The sequence below is a fragment of the Manis javanica genome, chromosome 12, assembly GCF_040802235.1.
Source record: "Manis javanica isolate MJ-LG chromosome 12, MJ_LKY, whole genome shotgun sequence".
Taxonomy (NCBI): domain Eukaryota; kingdom Metazoa; phylum Chordata; class Mammalia; order Pholidota; family Manidae; genus Manis; species Manis javanica.
The window spans coordinates 20,936,502-20,962,098 of NC_133167.1; the positions used below are offsets into that span (position 1 = coordinate 20,936,502).

Genomic DNA, 25,597 nt, shown 5'->3' on the forward strand with positions numbered 1-25,597 from the left:
AAAAGTATTCATTTTACCTTTGCTTGGACATAAAATTGCTATAAAATGATCATTTTAATACATAAAATCTTATATAAATTTCATAAAATGATTTTTCTGGAAATAATTTTGATTATTTTTAATTATATGAGAAGATTTAATAAAACAAAAATATACACACTCATGTAATTCATCTATATATAGATATCACTCATCATGTATAAGATATATTTGTAATCTACACATTCTATATATGAAAATATTATACTAAAGCACACCTCACTTCATATATTTAGAATTAGTAGTACTGATAATTTTCATCTCAGAGAGAGCAAAAATAAAAACAAGAGGTAGTAAAACAGATACAACGAAAGGAGGGTTTTTATTATAGTGGGTAGAATCGCTATGGCCAGGCGAAATTAATGGAAAGGAAGTTGTACCTATTGTGGTCTGCAGGGCAAAATTATTAGAAATATTTGGGGCTATTTTGTTAACAACTAGAATAAGGAAGAACGTCATTGGATAAAGGGGAAGGAAAAAGAAAAGGATAGGTGGGTGGATTCATGTGTATGGAAACAGGGGCAGTATTTTCACAGCATAGAGGTACCTGCCTGGGCACATCTGCTAGGAGCTCAAGGTCTGTCCATGCCCCTCTTGCTGGCCTCTCAGAAGTATATTGAGCATTCATTTGATGTCAGAGACTGGGAAATAGTGATGAGTAAGAGGCATTTCTGCTGTCCAGCAACTGATATTCTTCACTCTTTTTCACCATTCTGTCATTTGGTTTCTGTGTCCATTGACCAATTGAATAAAAGTATTGGCCATATTAGGACTTTATATAATGCTTATGATAAGTCATTACTCCATTTCCTATTTGATATACAGTTTCTCTTTCAGATCCAGGTTAACTTTTTTTAATGTCAAGTCAAAAGTCATCTGCTCATTTTCTTCCTACATATTCTAAAATGTTAAAGATAATGACTTGATTGTTGTACAGTTTTCTTTCTTATCATTACATTCTAGCTCACACAATTTTTTCCCTTCCCTTCCTTCTTGATTTCTATCCTATCTGGGAAGAAAATGTGCATCTCATAATTCAGTCCAAGTGGACTCCCTGTTTTTCCTTAAATGTACCAGTAATGCAACAAATGCCATTAGTTTTAAAATTCTGTAACTGTTGTCACTGGCAAAGCAATACAACAGCCTTGTCCCCAATCTAACAAAAGGGAGGTTTAGTCTTTTTTTTTTATGACTTAAAAGGAACATGAAGCACTTGGAATATTTTCAAATATGGAAACCTGGATTGTAAGAATTGTGAAGAATCAGTGAATTTCATTTTCATCTAATCCTGAGAAAAGAATAGTTCTCAGGATTAGAAAGAACTCTTTCCAGATACAAGGCTTTCAAACATCTTTCAGAAGTGACATAATGGAATACTTTTTCAAGTTCGTGAATAGAGGAGATATTAATCAGAATTTAATCTGGATGTACTTCTCACCAAAGGCAGGTTTCAGACTTGATGTACTTTTCTTGTCCAGAGTCTATGGACTAAAAACAATCTTAAAGTATACTTTATACCACTGAATATTAAAATGTGAGGAAATACACTAAAAGTAAAAAATATTTCCATCAGTTTTTGGGTGAAAATGAATATTGATATAGTTTTAATATTATTACATTTAATTTTTACTGCTGTCAAATGATCAACATACAACAATTTGATAATATAAAATAACAATGGTCAGTACTTGTAAATGCTGTTAGTGAACTAAGGGCTGTGCTAAATTATTAATAACAGTACATATTATTTTAAATAACTTGAAATAGCTAACATCATTTAGCTAGCTTTTTCTATTTCCCCAGCCATGACAAAGTATGCATTGTGATAAAATGAATATAATAACTTATTAAGTAGTAGAAATCAGGTTGTGCTCAGATTTGATAACTAAGAGATACTTGGTAGTAACGGAACAACTCAGCTATACTTCCGGTTGGCCAGTGAGGCAGAGGCAGTGCCTACTGCAGTGACTGAAGCACAGCAGAGCTCAAAAAATATTTGTTAAACCAGCAGATGATGAATGCCCCATTGGAGCTCACATAGAAGTTCTATGTTAAACCCTTCCACAGCAGTCTTAAAGTAAATACCAATTCTACCCTGATGATTGTAAATCACTTAAATAAAAGGAAGAGATAAAATATTCCCAAAACTTGGAATATTCTCAAGCCTCTGTATTCCTCCTCTTCCCATCTCAGTTGAACTAATAGCCCGTCTGCTAATCTCCTTCCACAGGGCAGAAAAAGATACTAAACTATTGCTAATCCAAAGTGCAAAGTCTGAGTTCTGAGGGATCTGAAGATGGAGAGGTGTGGGAACAGGATGAGCTGACAACATCGGGGGGACAGCAACTATTTTATCTAGAACTATGTCAGGTAAGAAAACAAAGGCTAGCTATAGTTAGGGTCTTCACCTAAACTAGAAAGATCGATTTCAAGGGAAATGTTTTTTAGAGAGGGGTGCAATTGTGTGACAATTCCAATAATGTAAATACTCAAGAGTTTTAGGACCCTCTCTGAAATGTAATTCTAACTGTATCACTGGTACCAGTATTGACACTGAGGAGAAGAAGGTACTAAAGGTAGTTGCACATAAAGTTCTCAAAGAAGTTCAGATTTAGATATATGGCTGCTTTTCTGACACTAAATCCTGATACCTGCAGAGTTCTGGCATCAGGTTTGGCATTTGATTTTGAATAAATCATTGAATGAATAAATATAAAGGAAATAGAGAGCAAAATTGAGTATGTGCTACTGTAACAGGGTTTTCCCACCTAATAAAGAAATGTTGAATGAGCTGAAGCTGAGAAAAAAGTGGGTTTTATGATCACAGACTGAAACAGTTAAAGAAAGTAAATGGAATTTAGCAAAGTGGACAAAGGATACAGTAGATATGAAAATGAATAGTCATGACTGCTGACTGCTCTGATTAAGCCTTCCACTACCAACTTAAAGATCCTATAGTGAGAAAAGCCACACAGACATGAAAGTTACTTATAAGTTAGAGTACAGCAACATAAAACCAAACTACCTTCATACAGGCTGCTGGAAATATATTGGAGAAACATTTAGTGGTCCATATCAAGGATCACTAAAGTGTTCATACTTTTGAAACTTTAATGCTGCTTCTGGAATTTATTATAAAGTTAAAAAAAGTTATGACCAAAAAATTAAAGTAGCACTATTTATAAATTTTAAAAATCTAAAAAAGTAAGATTTGTATTTTAGTATGGAAGGAATAAACCTTGCTCTGTTGTGGATCCAGAAAACTGCCAGAGGCACCTTTTTGCAAACTTGACACCAACAACAGCAGGAGGGCAAGCTGACTGAACCGCTCTCTCCCTGCACAGAGGTTCCAATAATACTGATGACATTGTAAAGCAAACAATGAAAAGGAGAAAACTGGGGTACTAATGAGGTAACTTATTATTTAAATGAATAATTAAAAGACTGTTTTCATAAAGCAGTAATATTCCTTAATATAAAGACATTTTATGGCTTTATATAATTTTCAAAAACATATTTTACAAGCTTGGGCACTAACAGGTTAAGAGGCACTGAGGTTAAGAGGCTATTTTTCAGATAGGGTAAGAAATATCTTCTAGTAATACAATATTCTATATGAGACTCTTAATATCTTTATATTATATGTCAGAAGAAATATAGAGGATATTAATTTATTATGGAAAACACAGGTTCAATCTGATTGTATTTCAGAACTTCATCCTGATGAATCAGCTATGTACTTTTTTGGTTTAGATCACAAGGTTTTATATATATAATATATACATACATATAGATATACACATATATATATACTTATATCTGTGTGTGTGTGTACACACACACACACACACCTATCTTTATTTTTCCTATCTTCTTTTCCTAAGTCAATTTATAGAACATCTAAATAAAAATACTTTTAGGGTCTATGGCATTACTTCTTTTCTGTAAAGGTTTTTTTTGCAAAGAGTTAGACAGCATAATAAAAATCAAATAAATGATTATATATCAACTATGCACACATGAGAATGTTGTACACTCTGCAAATATGGGCACTTTGGCTTAGGAGTGCATTCCCATGATCCTGAATAATATATAGTAAATGTTCAATAAATAACTGCAGTATGAATGGACATCCTAGATTAATTCATGAAGCCATAAAATAATAATTAAAGAAACAATATAAAACATAGAAAAGTTTATGCTAAACTAGTTACACTGATTAAAAGTATTTAATACATATATACAATGACTGGAGGGATATGCTTATAAAAAACTGCCGTGTTTTTTGTAGGACTATGTTTTTAGGACAGTTTTAAGTTAACAGCAAAATTGAGGGGAAGATACCTTTACTCCCCTGCCCTCCACACACAGAGCCTCCCCCACTTACAACATTCCCTGTCAGAGCTGTACATTTGTTACGACTGATGAACCTACATCGACATGTCATTATCACCCAGAGTCCGTAGCTTACATAATGCTTCACTCTTGGCATTGTACATTTTTTGGGTTTAGACAAATATATGACATGTTTCCATCACCATGGTATCATACAGAGTATCTTTCTTTGCCCTAAACATCATCTATGCTCACCGATTCCCTATCCAACTCCCACCTCCTAACCTCTGGCAACAATTGATCTTTTTGCTATTTCCATAGTTTTACTTTTCCAGAATGCCACATAGTTGGAATTATAGTCTTTTCAGCTTCTGTCACTTAGTAAAATGCATTTAAGTTCCCACCATGTCTTTCTATGACTTGATAAAAGCTCTTTTTTTTCACTGAAGTATAGTTGATACACAATCTTATATTAGTTTAAGTATACAACAGAGTGTTTCAACAGTTACCATTTTATTAAATCCTTAACCCAACTAGTGCAGTTACTTTGACAGCTCATTTCTTTTTAGTGATGAATAATACTCTCTTGTCTGGATGTACTACAGATTATTTATCCATTCACTATTGAAGGACATCTTCATTGCTTTCAAGTTTGGTAATTATGAATAAAGCTGCTATAAACATTTTTGTGTGCAGGGTTTTGTGTGGACATGTTTTCACCTCCTTTGGGTAAATTCCAAGGAGAATGACTGCTGCATAGTATGGTAAGAGTGTGTTTAGTTTTTAAGAAACTGCCAAAATGTCCTCTAAAGTGACTATACCAGGCTTCTGCACCAGCATATAATGAGACTTCCTGTTGCTCCATATTCTTGTCAGCACTTGGTGTTGCCAGTGTTCTAGATTTTGGCCATTCTAATTGGTACGTAGTGGTCTCTTATTGTTGGTTTAATTTGCATTTCCCTCTTGACATGTAAAAGATGTGGGTCATCTTTTACAAATACTTATTTGCCATCTGTATAATTTCTGTTGTGAGGGGTCTGTCAAGGGCTTTGGTCCATTTTTTAATTGGGTTGTTCCTTTCCTTATTGTTGAGTTTTAAGAGTTCTTTGTATATTTCAGATAATAGTCCTTTATCAGATTGTGTTTTCCAAAATTTTCTCTCAGTCTATGTCTCGTCTTCACATTCTCCTGACATTGTGTTTCACATGAAATCTATATGAATGATAGTTATATTGATAATAAAAACTAGATATTAGAACCAGAGGAATAATGTCTACATTATATTGGAAAATAAAACCCATTATATTGGAAAGTAAAATTTTGTTTACTCAGCTAAATATGATTCTGGACTAAATGCATTTTCAGACATTCAGACTAAAGACATTTAAACCTAAATATTTTATAGAAAGAACTATTAAAAACTGTTTTTTATCCTAACTATTAATAGTTGTATTGTCAAAAGACATAATGGTGAGCAAAGATACTGATAAATGAAGGAATTTTATTCAAGGTTAGTTAACTATTGACTGTAAAAGAGAAAATACCCAGACCAAACCCTAACTCTAACCGTAATCTAACCTTGGCCTTATTCTTATTTAAGACAACAACCAGCAGTAAATTAAATCAAAAAGAAGTATAGAAAAAAATGGAAACACAATACATGCAATTTCAATAGCTACATAGATAAATAATCACATATACAGACAGACACAAATGGGATACGCTTAGCAATTAATGGTAAGAGACGACTGAAATGATTTTAAAAATAAAGAAATAATATAATTAAGTATAACTAAAGGGAAACATTAAAAACAAACAATAATAACAGAAGTAAATAAAATACACAGAGTGAATGAAGGAATTGAATTATTAAATACTAACTAATAGGAAGCTGGTAGAATAGTACCAATACCAGAAAAAAATTTAAGTGAAAAAAATCACTACTAGAACTAATTGCTAGAGAATAATAAAAGGAATGCTTGATCAACAAGATGTAAAAATCATAAATTTTTATGAAGCTAAAAATAAAGTCTCAAAATACAAAAGTTAATTGTGACTTGCTCAAATGAAGGAAGATTTTAATACATGTCTATAGACATTGATAGATCATATAAAAAATAAGTCAAGATCTAACCAAAAAAAGCTTTACCTAAATTATCAAATATATGTATATGCTATCTCAAGCATATGTGAAGTATTTATAAAAACCAACATCATCATAGGCCCCAAAATAAGTCTCAAGAAAAATCAAAGGAGAAATGTCAAAGAAGGAATTCATAAAAAGCACATTTGTTCACAATAGTACAAGCAAATTACACTAAAAATTTCACACGTTATAAAAGGTTTAGAAATTAAAAGAAAATATCTATGTAGATCACATATTTAGAATTAATTCAAGTGAAGGAATTCATATTATATTTGTTGAATGAAGCTGAAGCCATTGGAAATTCATGATTTTATATTCATTTTTTGGTGATTTAAAATAAATATATTAAATATCCAATTGAAGGTATGTTTTTCTACAGAAAATACTGAAAAGGTAAAAAGAATTGAAATATGGAAATTCACAGAAAAAATTAAACTTAAAATAATAAATAAAAGGAGAGAAGATGAATAAAATTAAAAACTTGTCTTTGAAAAGAATATGTAGGTAGTCAAATTTAAGGATTTGTCAAAAAGAGGCAGAAAGGTAATAATGACACAAAAAGAAATACTGACAAAGAAGAAAGAAGTCATAATTAAGCAACATTATGAGATGAAAGAGGGAAAATTATAAATATAGTAGAGATTAAAGAAACCACAGCAAACACTGAAGGACTTGATGCTAATTGTGAATTCTTCAGCAAAAGGAATACCCAGGACAATATAAATTTAAAAGGCAACAAACTATATAAATTTGAAAAAAAATTGCCAAAATACCACAAAGAGCAATAAAAAATTAAGAGGAAAAACACTAAACCAATAGAAAAATTGCTCTCAAGTGCACAGTAGACAGAAGAAAGGACTAACACTTGACCACCTTTTCTCCAACCCTAGTAATATAGTTGATGTAAGCAAGTGCAAACATCAAAGGTTATCTGTGGAGTTTCGATCCAGTCAGCTAGGCTCTCCAGGCCGAGTTCACTCTAGTAGCCATGTCCTTGTGATTGCTGAAGAACTGCCTCTTACACCCTATACTGTGTCTGGTCTCGTAGAACTCATCACCATGGACAGAGTAATTGCTTAAGAGGTAAGTGTCTGGCTCAAGTAGGAGTGATAAGAATACTTCCTATATTTTTCAAATTAGTGTTGAAAGAGATAAGCTCTTTTCTCCTGATTAAAATGTGTCAAAAACCATGTAATACTCATATACATATGTAATCTTAAATTCTAATATCCAGGTCCAGCACAGTGAAGACATTGATAAGATTAAGACCATATAGGAAGTCTAGTGGCATTTGAGTCTTGGCTCCAGCCAAACCTACATGTCAGATGTCACTTGCCCAGTATGAAGTTCAGTTTTTTGAGCCAATGTACATTTTATTTTGCTTAAGTTAGTTTGAGTTTGGATTTTTCACTTATAACCTGTCCTACTTTTTTTCTATTACACTAGAATAGATTTTTTGAATGATAATATTAACAAAGATACAGCAAAAGAAAGACTTTTATTCCTGGTGGTTATACACTAAAATTAACAACTTTTATTGCTATGAAATATACTCAATACTATTTACAGTATTATTTCATTATGTGCAATAATCCCATTTTATAGATGAGGAAAACAAGGTCAAGTAGCTTTCCTAAAATATCTAGGTAGAATGATTTGGAGTGAGGATACAAGCATAGGTGTGATTCACTTCTGAGTCTGAAATTTTAACCAGTATATAACATTATATTTTTTTAAACTAATATAGCATAGTGTATCACAAATGTTCAAATATATTGAATAGATAACCCCATTAGGATACATTTAAATAAGTCAATAGCTCAGATCTATATTTGTCACAAAGATGTTCCTCACGATATTATTTATGAGTCAGTAGAAATATAAGAAAATAATTCTTAATGGATAGGATAGGCAGGTACACATGTATATACACATGCATTAATAAAACTATAACATGTAATTATATAACTACTTTATTATTTTAACTACTATAATGGCGTTTCCAAAGACTACTAATACAAGGGAAAATGGACATATGTAGTTCAATGAAAGAAGGAACAAACAAAATTGTTTCCACTCCCTGATACACACATACAAAGCATACACTGAAATGAAGAATGGTAGGGGCCAAATCAGAAACGATTATCCTTAGGTGGTAGGATGAATCATTTTTGCTTGTTCCTTGCCACATTTTCAAAATTCAAATTTCACAGAATTAGCATATATTAATTTATATAATCAGAAAATATTTTTGAATAAATAAATAGTGAAACCACAATGTCAGATACAATACCTCTCAAGTGATCCAATTTTCATTTACTAAAAATTTACTATGCAAAAATGAGCAAGAAAGGGGTCATCAAGCAAATGACAGAAACATTAAGCTCTAGAAACATCAGCTGCTTTCAATATGTGAAGGTAATGACCTGCAACTTGGTATTAAGGTATAACTATAATAAAATGTTTAGGCTCATTAAGAGGAAAATTAGTATTTCAAACATTTTTAGTAGTGATACATTAGTGTGTCTCTTAGGACAGGCCTATGCAGCATTAAGCATTGGCTCATTACACTATTTCTTCACCACTCCGGTGGCACAAATAAGGCAGAGAAATTATGGAATTGCAATGGAAAGTAAAGGTAAATTTGGTAATGCTCAAGTAGGGCAAAGCTAAAGGAGGGGATATAAAGCACTGGAATTATGCAGATAAGATTGCTGTTGTGAGTACATACTTCTTCCCTATACCATTGTCAATCTGTTAGGAATTAATAACTTGTATATAGCCAGTCCTGTCCCAAGGATATGGGACATGGACATCTCCAGAATAATTATTTAGCATCTAGAGTATACAACACTACACTACATAATCACAATAACTTGTTCAACAGGATTTATATTCCTTCATCGTAGACCCAGGATTCAAATCCAGCCGATGACTCAAATACACAAGCTCTGAAATTCCTAAAGGGAAAATATTTTGCATGTTGACTTAGATGCTTGGGGAATGGAAGCCCATGAAATATGGTAAGTGCTTATAGGGCATTATTATGTTATTAGGGTAGATCATCCTGAATATGCTAATAGTACTCTAACAGAATATCAACAAATGTATAGTAACAAAGAACAAATCAAACAAGCAGGTATTTAAATTTGTAAGTCAGAAGAAAATTACAAAATAGATGAAGACAATTCATGTGTATAAAGGAACAAATAATTACCAAGCTGTGCTATGTCTCTGGCTTGATGCCAGGAGCAAGAGATTCATTGAATATAAACTCAAAATGAGCTTACAGTTAACTGTTGGAGAGAGAGGAGTAATCAAATAATTATTAATACACAGTTAAATGCTAAAAGTAGGTGAAGGATTGTTTAGAATACAAATTGAGCACCTGTGGAATCAGGTTTCTTCTAGGAATGCAGCTCCAGGATAGGTCCAGCAAGTGCATGCAGCCTGCTAGAAATATCACTTTAAATAGATTAAGATTATGAAGATAAGTTAGTGAAGAGAAAGTGCAGGGCATCATTTTATTGAAAATGGCCTGCTGTCAGAGCACAACAGCAGAAATCAACATATTTCACTATGGGGCATATAGTGAATTTATGGTAAGCTTAACAATGTGTAAAAATTCTAAAGAGGTTTTGGAGCTCACATTGAGAAATGTGAATTTTATTTATGATTTAGAATAGTTGTTATATGTTTTGAACATAAATATTGATATGTTAAAAAGAATGTTAAAAAGTACTGTGAATTAAGTACTTTCTAGTACAAAATTGTGTCTCTGAGACCCTGAAAAACAAGTGAACAAATCTTTCCTGTGATTTTCTAGGTGATGCCATAAGTATAAGCAAGAGTTTGTATGAATCCAGGCAAATTCATCTGGACGAGTGGGAAATCTATTACTTCATTCATTGAAGAAATATTGATTGAGCCTATTATGTGTTAGGCACTGATTTAAGTGAGGGAAATACATGAGTGAACAATATAGAAGTCCTAGCCTCATGGAATTTGTATACTTCTGAGGAGAATCATACAATAAATTCAATCAATCAGTGAAATATGTGGTATGCTAAATAGTAATAAGATTTATGGAGAATAAAAAAAAACCCTTATACTCAGGAATGTTTGCCGGAAAGAGTGTTGAAATGTAAATAGCCTGGTTAGGGAGGGTCTCACTAGGAATACGACCTTTGAATTAATAGCTAATGGATTTGTAGGGACAAGCGGTGCCATGGAAGAAGAATGATCTAAGAAGAGTGAAGCTTGAGATCAAGGGTCCCCAGGCAGAAGTACTGAAAGCAAATAGGCTGGTGTAGCTGGAACTCAAAGTCATTGATTCTACATGAAATCAGGAGAAAAACAAAAACTAGTGTTATATGTTAAGTGGATTGAATGGGGCTGTATATGGAGATGAGTTGGAAATTACAGTTGTCATTAAGTCTAGATTTCTGGGGGCATAAAGAAACATTTCCATGAGTTCAACTATTATCTAGATATTTATTTACATCTATATCTACCCAATTTACATGTACAACTGACACTTTCTTTTGAATTTCAGATATTTATTTCCAACTACCCACAGTATATGTCCATTTCAATGTCCCACAAATACTACACGTCAGCATATTCAAAGCCATATCCATCTTTCCCTCAATCATTCTGCTGTACTTTCCAGTTCAGTAAAAGGCTCCACACTCCATGCAATCCCCAGGGCTTGCTATTCTATTCTCCATCTCTCTCCTCTTCAATGCTGCATGGTTGAAGCAGGCCTCCACTCCCCACAAATCCCTTATTTCAGGTCCTCTTCGTTTCACATACGGACACATGGAGTGAACTCCCTGCCTTTAATCTTATATCTTTGCAGGTCATTTCACCACAGTGGTTCTCAACCAGGTGACTTTCCGTCCCAGAGTTCATTTGGCAATGTCTAGAGACATCTTTGCACGCACAAGTGGGGCATCTACCACTGGCGTTCAGTTGGTAGGATCAAGGGATGCTGATAAACATATTACAATTCACAGCACAGTGCCCACCTACACACCCAACATGAAATTACCCAGTCCATAATATTAATAATGCCATGCTTAACAAACTAATGGCAGACTAATTTTTTCTTCTAAAATGCAAATTTGAGCACCTCTTTGACCTGCCTCCTTCCTGCCTACTTCCCCACATATTACTCTGTTTTCTATTCCTCAAACACACCATGCCCTCATATTATTCTTCTTGCTACATCCACTGATTAAGATGCTCATTCCCTATTTCTTTCTCTGGTAAATATTAAATACACTTAAAACTTTGTTCAAAGAGAACTTCTTCTAAAGTACTTTAGGGAACATAAGGTATTCCTTCTCTTACTCTCATAGAATCCTACTATAAAACATACAAAACAAATAGGATTTTCTTTTCGTATATGTGCCTGTCTTTTCCTTCTAGAAGGATATAGTCTAATACATGTGGCTACTGAGCACCTGGGATGAAACTACTGCAATCGAGGAATTGAAATTTAATTGTATTTTAGTTAGTTAAAAATGACAATTTCCTCACATAGTCACAATCATGTTGGACATTTTAAATAAAGAACATTACCATCACTACAGAAAGTTCTATTAGGCAGTATTGCTGTAACCCCTTGGTACTAAGTTTGGGGCTTATATTCTACACTTAGTAAATACTTAAGTGATTGAACTAATGAATCATTATTTCCGTGGCTGAATAGTCAGAGCAAAGCTTTTCCTAGTGGTTGTGATTGAACTGTCTCAAGAATTACACCAGATATTTCCATAGATTTTTAATTAGCCATGTTTGGTATTTATAATTTGTTGCCATACATTGATAGACAGTTATCTACTTGTGTACAGATTTTGATTCTTTAATTATATTCTAGTTCATCAAGGAAAAGGTCTAAATTCTTGTTTGAAGCTCCCACAACATCTAGCATAATAATGCTTTTCATTTTGCCAATGCTAAATAAATCGAAAGCAGAGTTCTGGCAGAGTGGAGAGGAGAACGGCCTAACTTCCTGCCAACCAAATATGGTGCAAAATCAGTAGATTTCTGAAAGTAAAGGGGGAGAAGAAGGCTTAATAAGTCACAAAGAGTCTTTCTATCCTAAGAACAATTTTTGAAACTAGCATTTTATTTAAGAAGAAATGGAAATTCCTAACATGGAATATGAAATTAATGCATTCTTCCTCTGACAGTGAGCCTCTTCTAAAAGCACTAAAGAAATATTTCCTGACTCTTATGTGAGTTTACTTTACTTTTAGTGTCATTATTGGCACTATTAAAGATATTCAAATATGAGATCTTCGTCATGTAGGCCCTTGGTGTTTTCTTCCAGAGTGGCTTGTCACATTGCAGGAGTGTTTCATTACACATTTACATTGTTACATACAATAATGTCAAAGTAGGGAAACAGGGTTTTTAGAATATGAAGGAATAAACCAGAGAGATAGGAGGCAAAAACTAAAGCTTAGCACTCAATATATGAACAGAAAACAGTGTTAAATTATTTCAGTTTGGCTTTGCTCTGTATGTCAAAGGAAAGATTTCACTTTTCTGACAAAGTTCAGGAGGATCCAACGTTAAAAATATATTACTGCTTCCCTTAAAGGCCTCCCAGCTGATAGATACAAATTCAACAGCTTTTCTCAATTTCTAAAGAAAACATTAGTGATTATTGATACATTTCTGCAAGATTGTCTAGATCAATGTCTCCCACAGATGAGAAAAGTGAAGGCTTGAGAATTTAAGGGACTTGTCTAAGCCTCCATATGAAATCAATGGTTCAGTCAGGACTATAATTCAGATCTGCAACCACACTGTCAACCCTTAGCTTTTATAGATGGAAGGACTAACTATAAAATTTTAAAAGAATGCCATTATCATTACAGTCACAGATTTTCTGGTTAAACCTGCTGACAATTAAAAACATGATAGAAAGACCTCTATTACCAGTCACAATTCACCAGGTTTACTCTCCTTGAAACAACCAAGAAAATGGACAAGATATAGGAAACAATAGTTTACACTGTACATAGACAACAAAGGTTAAAGATCATTGGCAGATAGGACATTAATGAGGTGAGCCGTGGAAGACTGCTGTGCTCTCCTGTCTTGACAGTACCCAGGCTGCAGCACAGGGGGAGGGAAGGAACCCAGGCAGAGCCTGGCCGACTCCCCACATTGAAGGGATGGTGCTGAAAGTCCAGAGACAAAGGAAGCAGAATGGAGGTTTCTCAAAAAACTAAAAATCAAAACATCGTATGACACAATAATTCCACTTGTGGGAATTTACCCAAGGAAAACAAAGTCACTAATTGGAAAAAAGATGTATGCATTCCTATGCTTATAGCAGCATGATTTTCAATAGCCAAGATATGGAAGCATCCTAAGTGTTCGTAAATAGACAAATGGATAAAAAAGACATGGCACATGTATACAGTGTAATATTAACCATAAAAAAGAATGAAATCTTGCCATGGGACAATATGGATGGACTTAGAGGGTATTATGCTAAATGAAATAAGGAGACAGAGAAAGACAAATACCATATGATTTCACTTATATGTGGAATCTTAAAAACAAACTAAACAAGCAAACAGAAATAAACACAGGAGAGGGGGTTGGGGGAGGGAAAATAGGTGAAGGGATGAAGAAGTAAAAATTCCAATTGTAAAACAGATCAGTCATGGGGATGAAAGGACAGCGTGGGGAATACAGTCAATAATATTGTCGCATCTTTGTATGGTGACAGTAACTACACTCACAGGGGTAAGCGTTTAATAATGTATATAATTGTCAAATAACTATGTTGTTTTCACCTGAAACCACTCTAATATTGTATATCAACTACACATCAATTAAAAAGAAAAGGAAGTTCAATTTTGCAGGGCAGAGTATAGGAGAAGACATTGTTGCATAGGGAGAGAACCCTGGGGGTCTGCAGAGCAACTTGCTTCGGTGTTCACCTGAGTAGTGATCCACACACGCATATGAGGACACAACCTGGAGTCCTGGAAGAAAGTGCCCACGATGATTAGAGGGAAGAGGCCAAGGCACTCACACAAAGCTGTGCCTGCCCTAGCAGGGATGAAAAATGTCAAGATTTGGGGTCACTGAGTAGATTAGAGAACAAAGAAGGGTTTTGCTTCAGTAATGGGGAAATAACTCACTATAAATTGAGCATGTCTCCAGTCTCACCTGACAAATCTTAACAGCAGATCTGAAAGAACCAAAAAGTTTCTAAGTAACTTAACAGCATCCTAGCACAAAGCTCAAGAATATTTATGAGAATGCAAAAAATATCCAGCATCCAACAAGATTAAGTGGATGAATGTATAAGGTACATGGTATTATTTGCATTTCATATATGAGAAAATTGAGGCCATTTCTAATTCACACATCTGGTAAGTGTTATCTGGGACCTGAAACTCAATTGGCTTGAGTTCAAACCCACAAGATAAACAAGAAGAAAGTCAGGAATAAATTCATATGTAAGCCTGTTGGATAATGCAGCCGCTTTCAGCAGCAGGTCCAGGCAGCTTCGGAGGCAGATGCGGCGGCGCCGTTGCCAAATGAAGACCCCCTGTGGCTCTGGTCGCTGTTATCCTTTCGCTAGTGATCATCATTCTCATAGTTGTGAGAATCCATTATTTGACCTGGTGACAGATATGCATTAAACAAAATCTGGGACAATAATAATAATAAACGAGTGCTGCATCATTTAAATGAGACCTATGCATATAGCTTTCAAAACTTCTTTTTCAAGAAACCACGACGCAAGAGTCACTTCACATTGGAGCATTGAGAATGTCGTTACTTCCCTTCTAACAAAATGTGCTTTTAAAGTTCTGTGTAAGGCAATGCTAACCAGCCTCTCATTTGCCATATTCCAAGGATCTAGTCTGAAACTGGGTACTTACCACTGCATTGTTTGTGTACATAATTAAACACTGATATTTCATTTAAAAAAGGAAGGTTTTTATTCAAAGCTTTTTAAATTTAATTTTGATGCACACTATTATTTGGCATAATGATTTTCTAACTAGAAGTTAAGGGTGAAAATAAGAGATATTTGGGGAGAGGGAGGGTGATATATTAGCAAATGTGGTCAATGAAAGCCTGAGCAGAGCTTGAGTTTAATCATTTTTCTTGTCATTTTCCTAATTAAACTGGGAAATATAAAATTTAACTAAGATATGCTAATAGAGTTCCCACCCAATTTTTAAGCAATTATTATATAACATATAAACAATTAATGAGGTCACCGGACTGAGTAATTCTCACATACACACTATACGCACACACACACACACACACAGTATATATTTTCCTGAAATGATTATAACTTGCGGTGTCTTTGCCTCTGCTCAACTTATTTTCTTCTAAAAATACATCTTTAAATAAATGTATATTTATAAAAGATACATTTATATTTATAAAAAAATATATTCATTTACATTTTAATGAAGCTGGCAGTGATAATCTTACTAAAATAACCAACAAATATCAGTGATTCCATTTGAGAATTAAAGGACATTCAAATGCTTTTAAAAACAAATTTATCAACTGTTAAACTTCTACCATTCTTTGTATCATTTCATCAAGATGCTCTAGCCCATCCTTTTTCTAAAGTAGAACATCTCTATTCCTCCATGAGTCTACTTTCATTTTACATGAGCTAAAGAAAGAAATGTGTAATTCATTTTAAAAGATGAAATTTCTTTTTTAAAGGCCCTGATAAAATTATTAGTCATTCATTAAATATTTACCAGGTAAGCATTCCCTATTAGAATGGCCTAGTGCCAAGTGATGGAGTGTGGTGAGGGGGAGAGTTCAGGAGAGATGCAATACAGAGATGGGTAAGACATGATCCCAGACCTTAATGAAATATGGAGTCATCTTGTTCAAACTAATTTGCAAACCTCCTAAGTGAAATGAAATGTACTGTCCTGCAACTGTACATTTTAGAAATACTTATACATAAAAACAAAATAGATACGGGTGAATCTCTGATTCAACACACTTGAAAATACACGCCGTGTGCTTTCTTCTCCAACGCTCTGCACTTTGGTTGGACCAATATTCTGTTTGATAACCTGTAACTCAGAACACAGTGACTCTGTTCTTTCCATCTACCAAATCAAGAAATACAGGAATACTTCAAACATATTTGGGTTTGTTTCCAGACCACTGTAATAAGTGAATATCACAATAAAGCAAGTGAAGTGAATTTTTTGTTTCCCCAGCACATATGAAAGTTATGTTAACACTATACTGTAGATTACACATATTGTGGGCTATTCTGTACTGTATATATGATATTCTGATAAGTATGCAACAGCAGTATGTATAAAAGAGTATATACCAAAATTTGTAAAAATTCTTTATTACTAAAAAATGCTATCATCTGAGCTTTCAGTGAGTCATAATCACCAACCCCAGAGAACCACAACAAATATACTATCAATGAAAACATTTGAAATATTGTGAATTACCAAAATGTGACACAGAAACACGAAGTAAGCATATGCTATTGGAAAAATGGTGCTGACAGACTTCCTCATTGCAGGGTTGCCACAAGCCTTCAATTTGTACAAAATGCAATATCTGCAAAGTGCAATAAAATGAAGAACAATAAAACAAGGTATGTCTGTAGAACGTTCTGTTTGGAGTTTGAAATGAACAGCATTTGATACTGTTGGAGCAGTTTTTGCATTAACTTACATAAGAAACTGGAAACCACAAGACCCCCTGAAGAGGAAAAGCTAGCCACAGTTGATACTGTACTTGAAACAGTACACCAGGAATAACAATGATGCAAGCACTTAAATTCATTAATCTGTTGTCCTTTATCAAGGGAGAAAGTCAGTCTTTGTATACTCCCAGAGCAGTGAAGGGGGCAGAGCTGTGCATGAAAATTAGAGAAGCACTAGTCTCCCACCTCAGTGACTAGAGGTTAGAGAGGGACTTGAGAGCCGGATGTTCACATTAGCAGAGGACCTAGGTGCAGAATGCAAAATACCCAAGTCAAATCTGTTTCTTGCCTTGTTGGAAAAATAAGATTTTTCAAAATTCACCTAAATCAGTTTCACAAATATAGCATGCTATTAGCAAGGTACAATTCCATATTTCTAGTAATTCAAAAATAATCATTTTTAAGTGCTAAGATAGAGTTTTTTTAAAAAATACATATTTTTAATACTTCATGGTAAAATAAACCATGCAGCAGAGATGGCAGGAACATGTTAGTTACTGTTTTTAAAAAGCCCTTTTTGCTCTTTGATCACTGCAGAAGATACTACATATAGACCCACACAAATTCTGTTAAATCTGTTTTATTTATTGTGATAGCAACCTAAGGTGTTCCTCTCTTTGGCAAAAGTTTCTTTTAAAGTGGCCAGCTATTATTGGTTAGTACAGCATTCACTGAAATAACCAGCAGCAAAATCAAAATCATTCTCTCTTAATATGTATGTAAGTATAACCTCATAAAGTACAGTCAAGGTAGTTCCACCATACACATAAAAATGGTAATTTATCAATAGGTTTGTGTCATCATCATAATAGTTACATGACTAAGATTCATGTTTATAATAGGCTATGTTTGGCTGTGGCTATATTGAAGTGACTGGAAAAAATACCCCAAACACTATAGTTTGATTCATAAAAATAGATTAGAAAGAAGAACTATATAATTTAACTAAAATTCATAGTCTGAGACTATTGCTTTACTAGACTGTATTTCTGTTTGCAAAGAATTTTTTTAGAAACTCAGGATTTCTTTTCACTACATAAGCAATCATATTTCTTTGAAGATATGGACCTGCATCCATAGAATGTTCTTTGGAAAAAGAAAAGCTACACCTAAAAAAGGACCTGTCTATTTTTACCATTTTTAAGTATGAAAAATATAACAGGGAAGCAATCCATAATTTAATTACATGGGTTTTTTTTTTTGTAGTTTTGTATTTGAGTATGTAAGCTGGAAACCATTTCTAAGAAAAAATCTACCCCTTAGTCTAAGAAGAGAAAATTTTGAACACCTTTGGTTATTTCTGATATCAAACCCCGTCAAAAAGAAACGAGTCTATATTTAAGATTTTTTGCGGTCTTAATGTTCTCTAACTCAGATGGATTCAAAGATCTAGATGCAACTGTGTTTAAGTTAGAAACAAAAGGTTTTTTGCTTTACTACCACCCAAGTACAAGTCAAGGAACATTTGCAAATTCTTAAAATAATTAGTATGAAAACTTGAATACTTTAGGAAAAATACAATAAATTTAGGTAGTTGAATACAATGTAATTATAACTGCTTTCATTAGAAAACAGTTACATTTTTTGATGCATCTCTTGAAATGGGGTGGGGCAAAGGTGGAGCATGGTGGTGACTGACATTCTGAGCCCATGACCCTTGTAAAATCTGCTGCAGGAAATTCCAGACCCTCTGCTGGGAGATGGAACTTTTAAAACATCTTCCCTGCAGGGCTACTCTAGGTATACAAATTAAATCTCTTGAAGAGGAAGGCCAGATTCTCTGACTCTGCTCATACTTTGAAATGTTAACTAGAGGTCACTTCTTGAAGTATGGATTCACTGGGTCACATTCATCCACAAACACAGAAGTTAGGAAAATTACATTAGAAGGATGATTAAGTTTTCTTGTAATTATGCTTATGAGCAAATTGATGTGACAATTCTTTTTGTTCTATGTGATTCAGGGATAATGTGTGATGCATTAGATATTACCCTATATGCAAAACAATCTCTTAAAAAATTTATATTCATTGTACATGCAACTTTTCAAACTTTTAAAATCATATACAAGTTCAGACTGACTCCAATTGTGATTAGACAGAAATGTATAATTTTACATCGATATTTTGATATTATTTAGAACTTTTGTGTTGTGAAAACTGTTTAAATGAAACCAGTGTATTGGAAGACCATTTGCCTAAATAGACAAGTATTCTGAGCAATGATATCATTTCTTATAAAAGTAGTAAATACATTTCAAACTATTTTTAGCAGCTATATGCTTAAAACAAACATGGGACATCTCCAAAGTGTATTAAATTTTAAAATAATATTTTAAGAAAAGTAGTAAAAATAAATTTAATCATGTCCCACAACATTGTCCTGTGTTCCCTTAAACACCTGAGTTCTGACTCACAGTGACTTCCTGATATTTCCTAATCAATGAATATTTATTGATTACCTTCTATACCAAGACTTATGCCAAAATCTGTGGAGTAAAAAAAAAAGTTAAGGTATTATTCAGCCAAAATAATACATTACTGACTTTTTACAGTTAGGACATTTTTGTGTAAGTAAACATTTTGGAAGCCATAGATAATGCTATGAAGTTACTCTAAAATGGCCTCAACCATCCCATATTTAACTAATAAGAACAATCTAAGCTTACAGTTATCTACTGAATGCAAAATAGTCTACTTATTTAATCTAATTATTACACACTTCATGCGTCCTGTTGATGTAGGGCAGGGACCTGGGACAAGCATCATAGTTACCTTTTCCTGTACATTAACTCAATGAAAAATGCTGAGATATGTAACAATAAAGTAAGAACAGGAAGGATTCCATCTTAAAGTTAAGATTGCACTTGAAAAACTAGAAAGTTAGGAGGTAAGAGTCCTAACATATTCTTTAGCAAATAGACAACAACTCAATCCACTTTGGGGGCAGGGCACATGGTTTTGATCAATATGTTCCCAAAAGGAAGCTGCTATCCTGGAGAGGAACTGACCAATTTCTTGGTCAGTAATTTTGCAGAATTACCATGGGGACTGATAATAGAAAAGAGAAGAGACTTGATATCTCTCACTGGAGATAAGCATTTTGACACCACTTGACAAGTCTCTATCCTTGGCCCTTTGAAAAATCCTTAAAAGAGGGAACCCCAAGCCTTTTTAGCATGCCTCCTCTCTGAGGACACTCACACTTTCTCTCTCTTTAGATAAAGCTTTCTCACTGTTCTTTGCTATTTCATTTTGTCTTTTTGCTATTTCATTCTATTTCCAAGTCTCCATTTTACCCCTGATAAGTAGAGAGGGTCTGCTAAGATCTCAGATCTGGGTCTGCAAGTTCCCACCACCTGGGTGACCTGGATGGAACTACAGCTGAAGGAGCGTCCCTGAAAATCTTTCTTTGGCAAGGTCTCAGAACAAAATTTCACTCCATCCTGTGCTCCGTGGCTTCCCAAATCCTGGTGTGGTAGAGGCTAGTCCCCACGCAGTGCAGATCCACGCAGTGCTCTCCCATTGCCTCCACTTGCATTCTGCTCCTCAGGGTCACTGCATGGCTTTCTTACATGTCATTTCTCAGAGACTCACTCCCTGACCATTCTATTGTAAGCCTCAACTCTCACCTCATTACTCATTTTTGCCCTCATTTATCCTAGTTAGGTAATACCTATTATTCTTGAAACTATTCATTTGTCTACTTGTTTGTTACCAGAACATAAGATCCTTAAGTACAGGGCTTGATATTATTCATTGAAGAACACTCAGAATTTAGAGCAGCGCCAAGGGCATAGTAGGTGTTCAGTAAAGAGCTGTTAAGTAGAAATTCCATTACTGAATCTTTCATATATGCCAAAACATTTTAAATCATTCAAAGGATGTGTACATAGAAAAGCAAATTATTAGTTTTATAGTAAGTGAGGAAATGCCAAGAAATATGACATAATAATGGTGCTTCTAACTTTCTTGAAACCATCAAGAAAATTACAAGTGCATGAAATCACCTCTATCCAACTACTGAAGTTATTGAATGTTAAACTTTGGGGGAAGGGTGATATTATCTTAAAAGTGCTATTTCTTTTTTGTGATTTACAGTGTTGAATTTCTAAGAACAAAAGAGTAGAGATAAAGGAAGAAGACCTCTATCATCTATTACATTTAAAAAATAATTTTCTAATTAATTTTGAATGTCTGATTATGCAAACTCTGTTTTTTCCTCTGAACTTTACATGTCACATTTTTCTATCAGATGTTATGTTCCTTGCAAAATGTTAGGGCAAGAAGATTATATCATAAAAGATTTAGTTTAAAAATATCATATAGTATTAGATTCATTTAAAAGATATAAAGTTAATTTTGAATATGTAGAAGCATTGAAATAATTCATATATATAAAATAAAAACAGCATGTTACATGGCCCTTAATTTTCTATTCTGTTGTTGTTTTCAATTTCTCAAGATAGGCAGAACCTGCTTTTGTGTTTTTCACAACACATCTACAAGTTTTGACTTATGCATCACCTAGGTACAGTAATGAATAAGAACTGACATCAAATATCAGTATTATTGGCCCAGCTAAATTGTAGTTGACATCAAGTTGGATTGCTGAAGAAGTAAACAAAACTGAAATTTTTTTGGCATATAAGTACCGCTTGACATCATTTGTCCTTCGGAGTATCAATGGCTTTATGACCTAAAGGCTGTTTCTATTTCTTTATATAAAATGGCCAGAAATTGAAACTAAGCACTTCTGTTTGAGCTTGGGTAACAAACAAAATTCAGAAAATCAAAAACAGTTTCCTTTCCTAAAAAGGAGAAAGGATACCTTTTAAGGGAGGCAATTGCAGATATATGCTTATCCACAGTTGACAGAAAAAATAATGTGAATTAATGCATTTGTGTCCACATACCAGCCACTTGGGCAAAGCAGTTAACCCAGAACAAATTTAAAACTCTTAACTGCTTAATTATCCAGTGGTATATTTTGAAATGAAAGACAAAATATTCCTAGTGAGGCTTATATCTAATTTTTAGTACAATTTAATTCAAATTCAATCCAATTGCATAGTTTCTTATTTAGAATAGTTTCAGAATTTCATTCTCTTATCTTTGTTAAAATGCAAAATATGTACTGCAGCTATATTTTTATAACATTGGTATTACCTTAAATGAAACTAAATTATGGGATATAAGAAATTCTCATAGTGCATGTGTGTACATGTATATGTTCTTTTGTTTATTTCTACTTATTTGAACACAAATGGCTACAGGAACATTAGCCCCACTAATAATAGTAATGATGATAATATAGTAATAATAATAACAGCAGTGGTAGGTGCAGAGTGGTAGTAATAGCATTTTCTAGTTGCAGGTACTATGGTAAATATACTACATGTATTATCTAATAGTCTTCTTTTTATCATTTATTTTTACAGAACAATTAATGATTTGCTCAAGGTCTTATGAACAGCAAAGCCAGGATTCAAAAGACACTCAGAGAAAAGGCAAGTATACTGAAGTTGGGTAATTTTCCAGGGCTCCAAAGTCATGGGGACACAATGATGCTACAGAAGCTTTCTAGGAGCAACTAATCTGTTCTGAGAATTTAATGAGTTTAGCTTGCGGTTCAATATACACAGAATTTGGAAGGCCAATAAAGTTGAAATAAACAAGATACAGTGACACAATGCTATAATGAAATCCTTGTGTTTTTGTTTGTTTAGAATTCTGCATTCATTCACCATATTTTTTGAATATTAAATATGTAAAGTAAGTTATATTAGATGTTGGAGACATTGAGTCAAATAAGATGTGTTTTTACTCATTCCTTTTCACTACATTCTGAGGTAAAAATTTCTTTTCAAAACAGTGTAGGTGATTTTATTGGCAGGTAATGACAGTGTTCGGAGTTTGACTTCAGGAGTATGGAGCTGAGGAGAAAAGTAGTGTTGGAGGAAAAGTGGTGAAGGGAGAACATGGTCAGAGTGCCGTGTGGGCTGTACGCTGTGTCGAGAAAGATGGCAATCCAGACGCTGTAGTCTTCAAAGAATGAGGGAGAGAGAGACTGGAAGGTTCTCACCAGTGCATCTGTTCAGAGCAGTGAATCTTAAGATTTCAGTGGATTCTGGCATATTTTAAGTATAAAACATCTCATTTGATCCAGGATCCCTGACTTAATTCTGGAAGTTCATTCTTTTCTCAGTGACCTTTGAACTGAAGCTGACTTAGACCGCACTTCTAGGGCAACTCCTTATTAAACGACCTGGATCCATAGCCTCTGATACCTGTGGGTAGGAAGTGCAGGCTAAGACACCCACGCATGGGAAAAGAGGGGAGGACTTCATCTTTTTTCCATACCAACATATGTTTCATGAGAACTTGGCTTTTGATGTTTTCATTTTGATGTAGCATTGATTCTATGGTCAATTGATTCTAAGGACATTTTGACATAAAAATGTTAAGTGTTATGTTTACATAATTCTAGGGAAGCTGTGGCTGCCATGGTGTTCCCAAAATGCTTTCTGTGCTCCCTGGCATGCGTTTCCCTATTTCTTAGACTTTTAACACCAAAGAACTGTGATTTCTTGCTTAATGTGATCCCATCACCCCTCTCACTTCGTGATCCATATACATATCTGCTAATTCGCCTCCAATGCCGCTCTGACCTCCAAACACTTTCTTCACCTTCCTGGCTTAGTTTGTTGACTTATTATCACTGACAATTACTACTTTCCTTCTAGTTCTCTAAAACAGGAAATTGTTTCTCTTACCCTCCTTCTATGTGAATCAGCACCACCAGATGGAGTTGGTGTCTTCCTTGCTGCAAATTCTTATTAAATTCTTTTCTCTCTTACCTATTTAAAAGTTCCAACTGCTGTAAAGATGATGCAGACAGACTTCACCTTCCTTTTCCCCTACCCTTGGCAGCTACTGCTTCCACACCACTATATAGATGAGAAACAAGCTAGAATTTGACTGTCTTTTATTAAAGCTATATACTATGTCATCCGTTTTGGAATCAGAATATCCATATTTTATGTAATTAGTTGTGATAACGATAAACACCTCTGCACATAATAAATCAGTTAACAATATTTGAATTAATAAAGCAGATCAATTAGGAGTGAAACTAAGACTTGAGGTAGCTCTGAAGCCTCCTTTTTCAAGAGCTGGTCAGAACCCTAAACTACTAGAATTATTGTCAATCCCACAAATTCCAATTCCTTTCAGCTATTAATGAGTTGAGACTAAATGTCTAGCTTAAACAAGTAAACTGGAGGTAAATACTACCAGGGAAAGATGCACCGATATTATTGTAGTAGCATTGACTCATGGTGTTTACCTGACTTCAACTTCACCAGGTGGGACAGCAAAACCATATTGGTTAGTTACTGGTGTAGGTAAAATTGCAACATTTTCAGAATCTCTCACCTGGTCTTAGTGTATCTCCGTATCAATCAATGTTTCCAAAGAGTGGAGAGAAGTAGTCTACCTGCATATCAATAGGTAATTACAAAGGGGAGCCAGAGCATATTTGGACCCGAGAGATTGGGTGGGGCCCCTTTTACAACTGGGGCACCAAGAGACATAGGAAAGCAGAAGTGGACAACTGCTTGGAAGAAATAAACAGGTTTCTTTCACTTTATTTCTCCCTTTGACTGATTTTGATTTCAAAGGTATTTTGCCCCACGGTTTTCCCCCCAGAGTTACACCTGGTGGTACTCAGTAGAATATCTGAACCTGAAATCTGTCTTTGACCTGAAATCTGGGTACAACCCTTGGGCAGGCTGCCACTAGAGATGGTGGGGAGATGCCCAGAATCCCCCCTGTGGATAGTGGTGAGGCCCCAGTTGCTACACTGGTAGAGGATGCAGTTTCACCCAGGAGCCCTCTATCTGTGGGGCTTCCAATTGGGAGCCTATAGTAGAGAACTGGTCTAGGGTAAAGCACCTGCTAGAGGAGTGGGGCCCCAGAATTGGGGAATGACGGAGACACCAAAAAGCTGTGGAATTAGCGCTTGGTGAGATAGAAGACTGCTGGGAAGCCCTGAGTGGCCATGTAGGAGACAGGATTGTGGGATGTCTTTCCTTGAGATAGTGGAAAGGGTTATGGACACTTTGGCATCACCTGGTAGAGCTGGGTGATGACCTATGGGATGCCCTTGAGAAAAAGAAGCAGTTATTGAGAAGACAGGTCATACTCCTGGAAGATGCAATAGCAGAGAGGAGGAGGCAGCAGGAAAATCTGCATTGCAAGAGGCCATGGGGGACGGGGAGGAAAGAGCAGTGCCTTCAGCCTGGGAGATGGCAGAGG

The 25,597-nt window shown here is 34.6% G+C and overlaps 1 protein-coding gene and 1 long non-coding RNA gene across 4 annotated transcripts in view; one reads left to right on the forward strand and one right to left on the reverse strand.

Moving 5' to 3' along the window:
- Positions 1–25,597, reverse strand: part of SPAG16 (sperm associated antigen 16) — a 981,678-nt gene that overhangs the window by 258,763 nt on the left and 697,318 nt on the right. Inside the window, exon 15 of one of the 3 annotated variants that reach the window (XM_073218144.1) lies at positions 14,916–15,180. The exons of the other annotated variants lie outside the window; for them this stretch is intronic. Within the exon in view, the coding sequence (XP_073074245.1) occupies positions 15,172–15,180 (9 nt within the window). The 3' untranslated portion in view covers positions 14,916–15,171. Of the gene's footprint in view, positions 1–14,915; positions 15,181–25,597 lie in introns of those variants that run through there. 3 annotated transcript variants of the gene reach the window in all.
- The window catches only part of LOC108397066 (uncharacterized), a 513,643-nt gene that overhangs the window by 45,983 nt on the left and 442,063 nt on the right, over positions 1–25,597 (forward strand). The gene's annotated exons all lie outside the window — the stretch shown is intronic.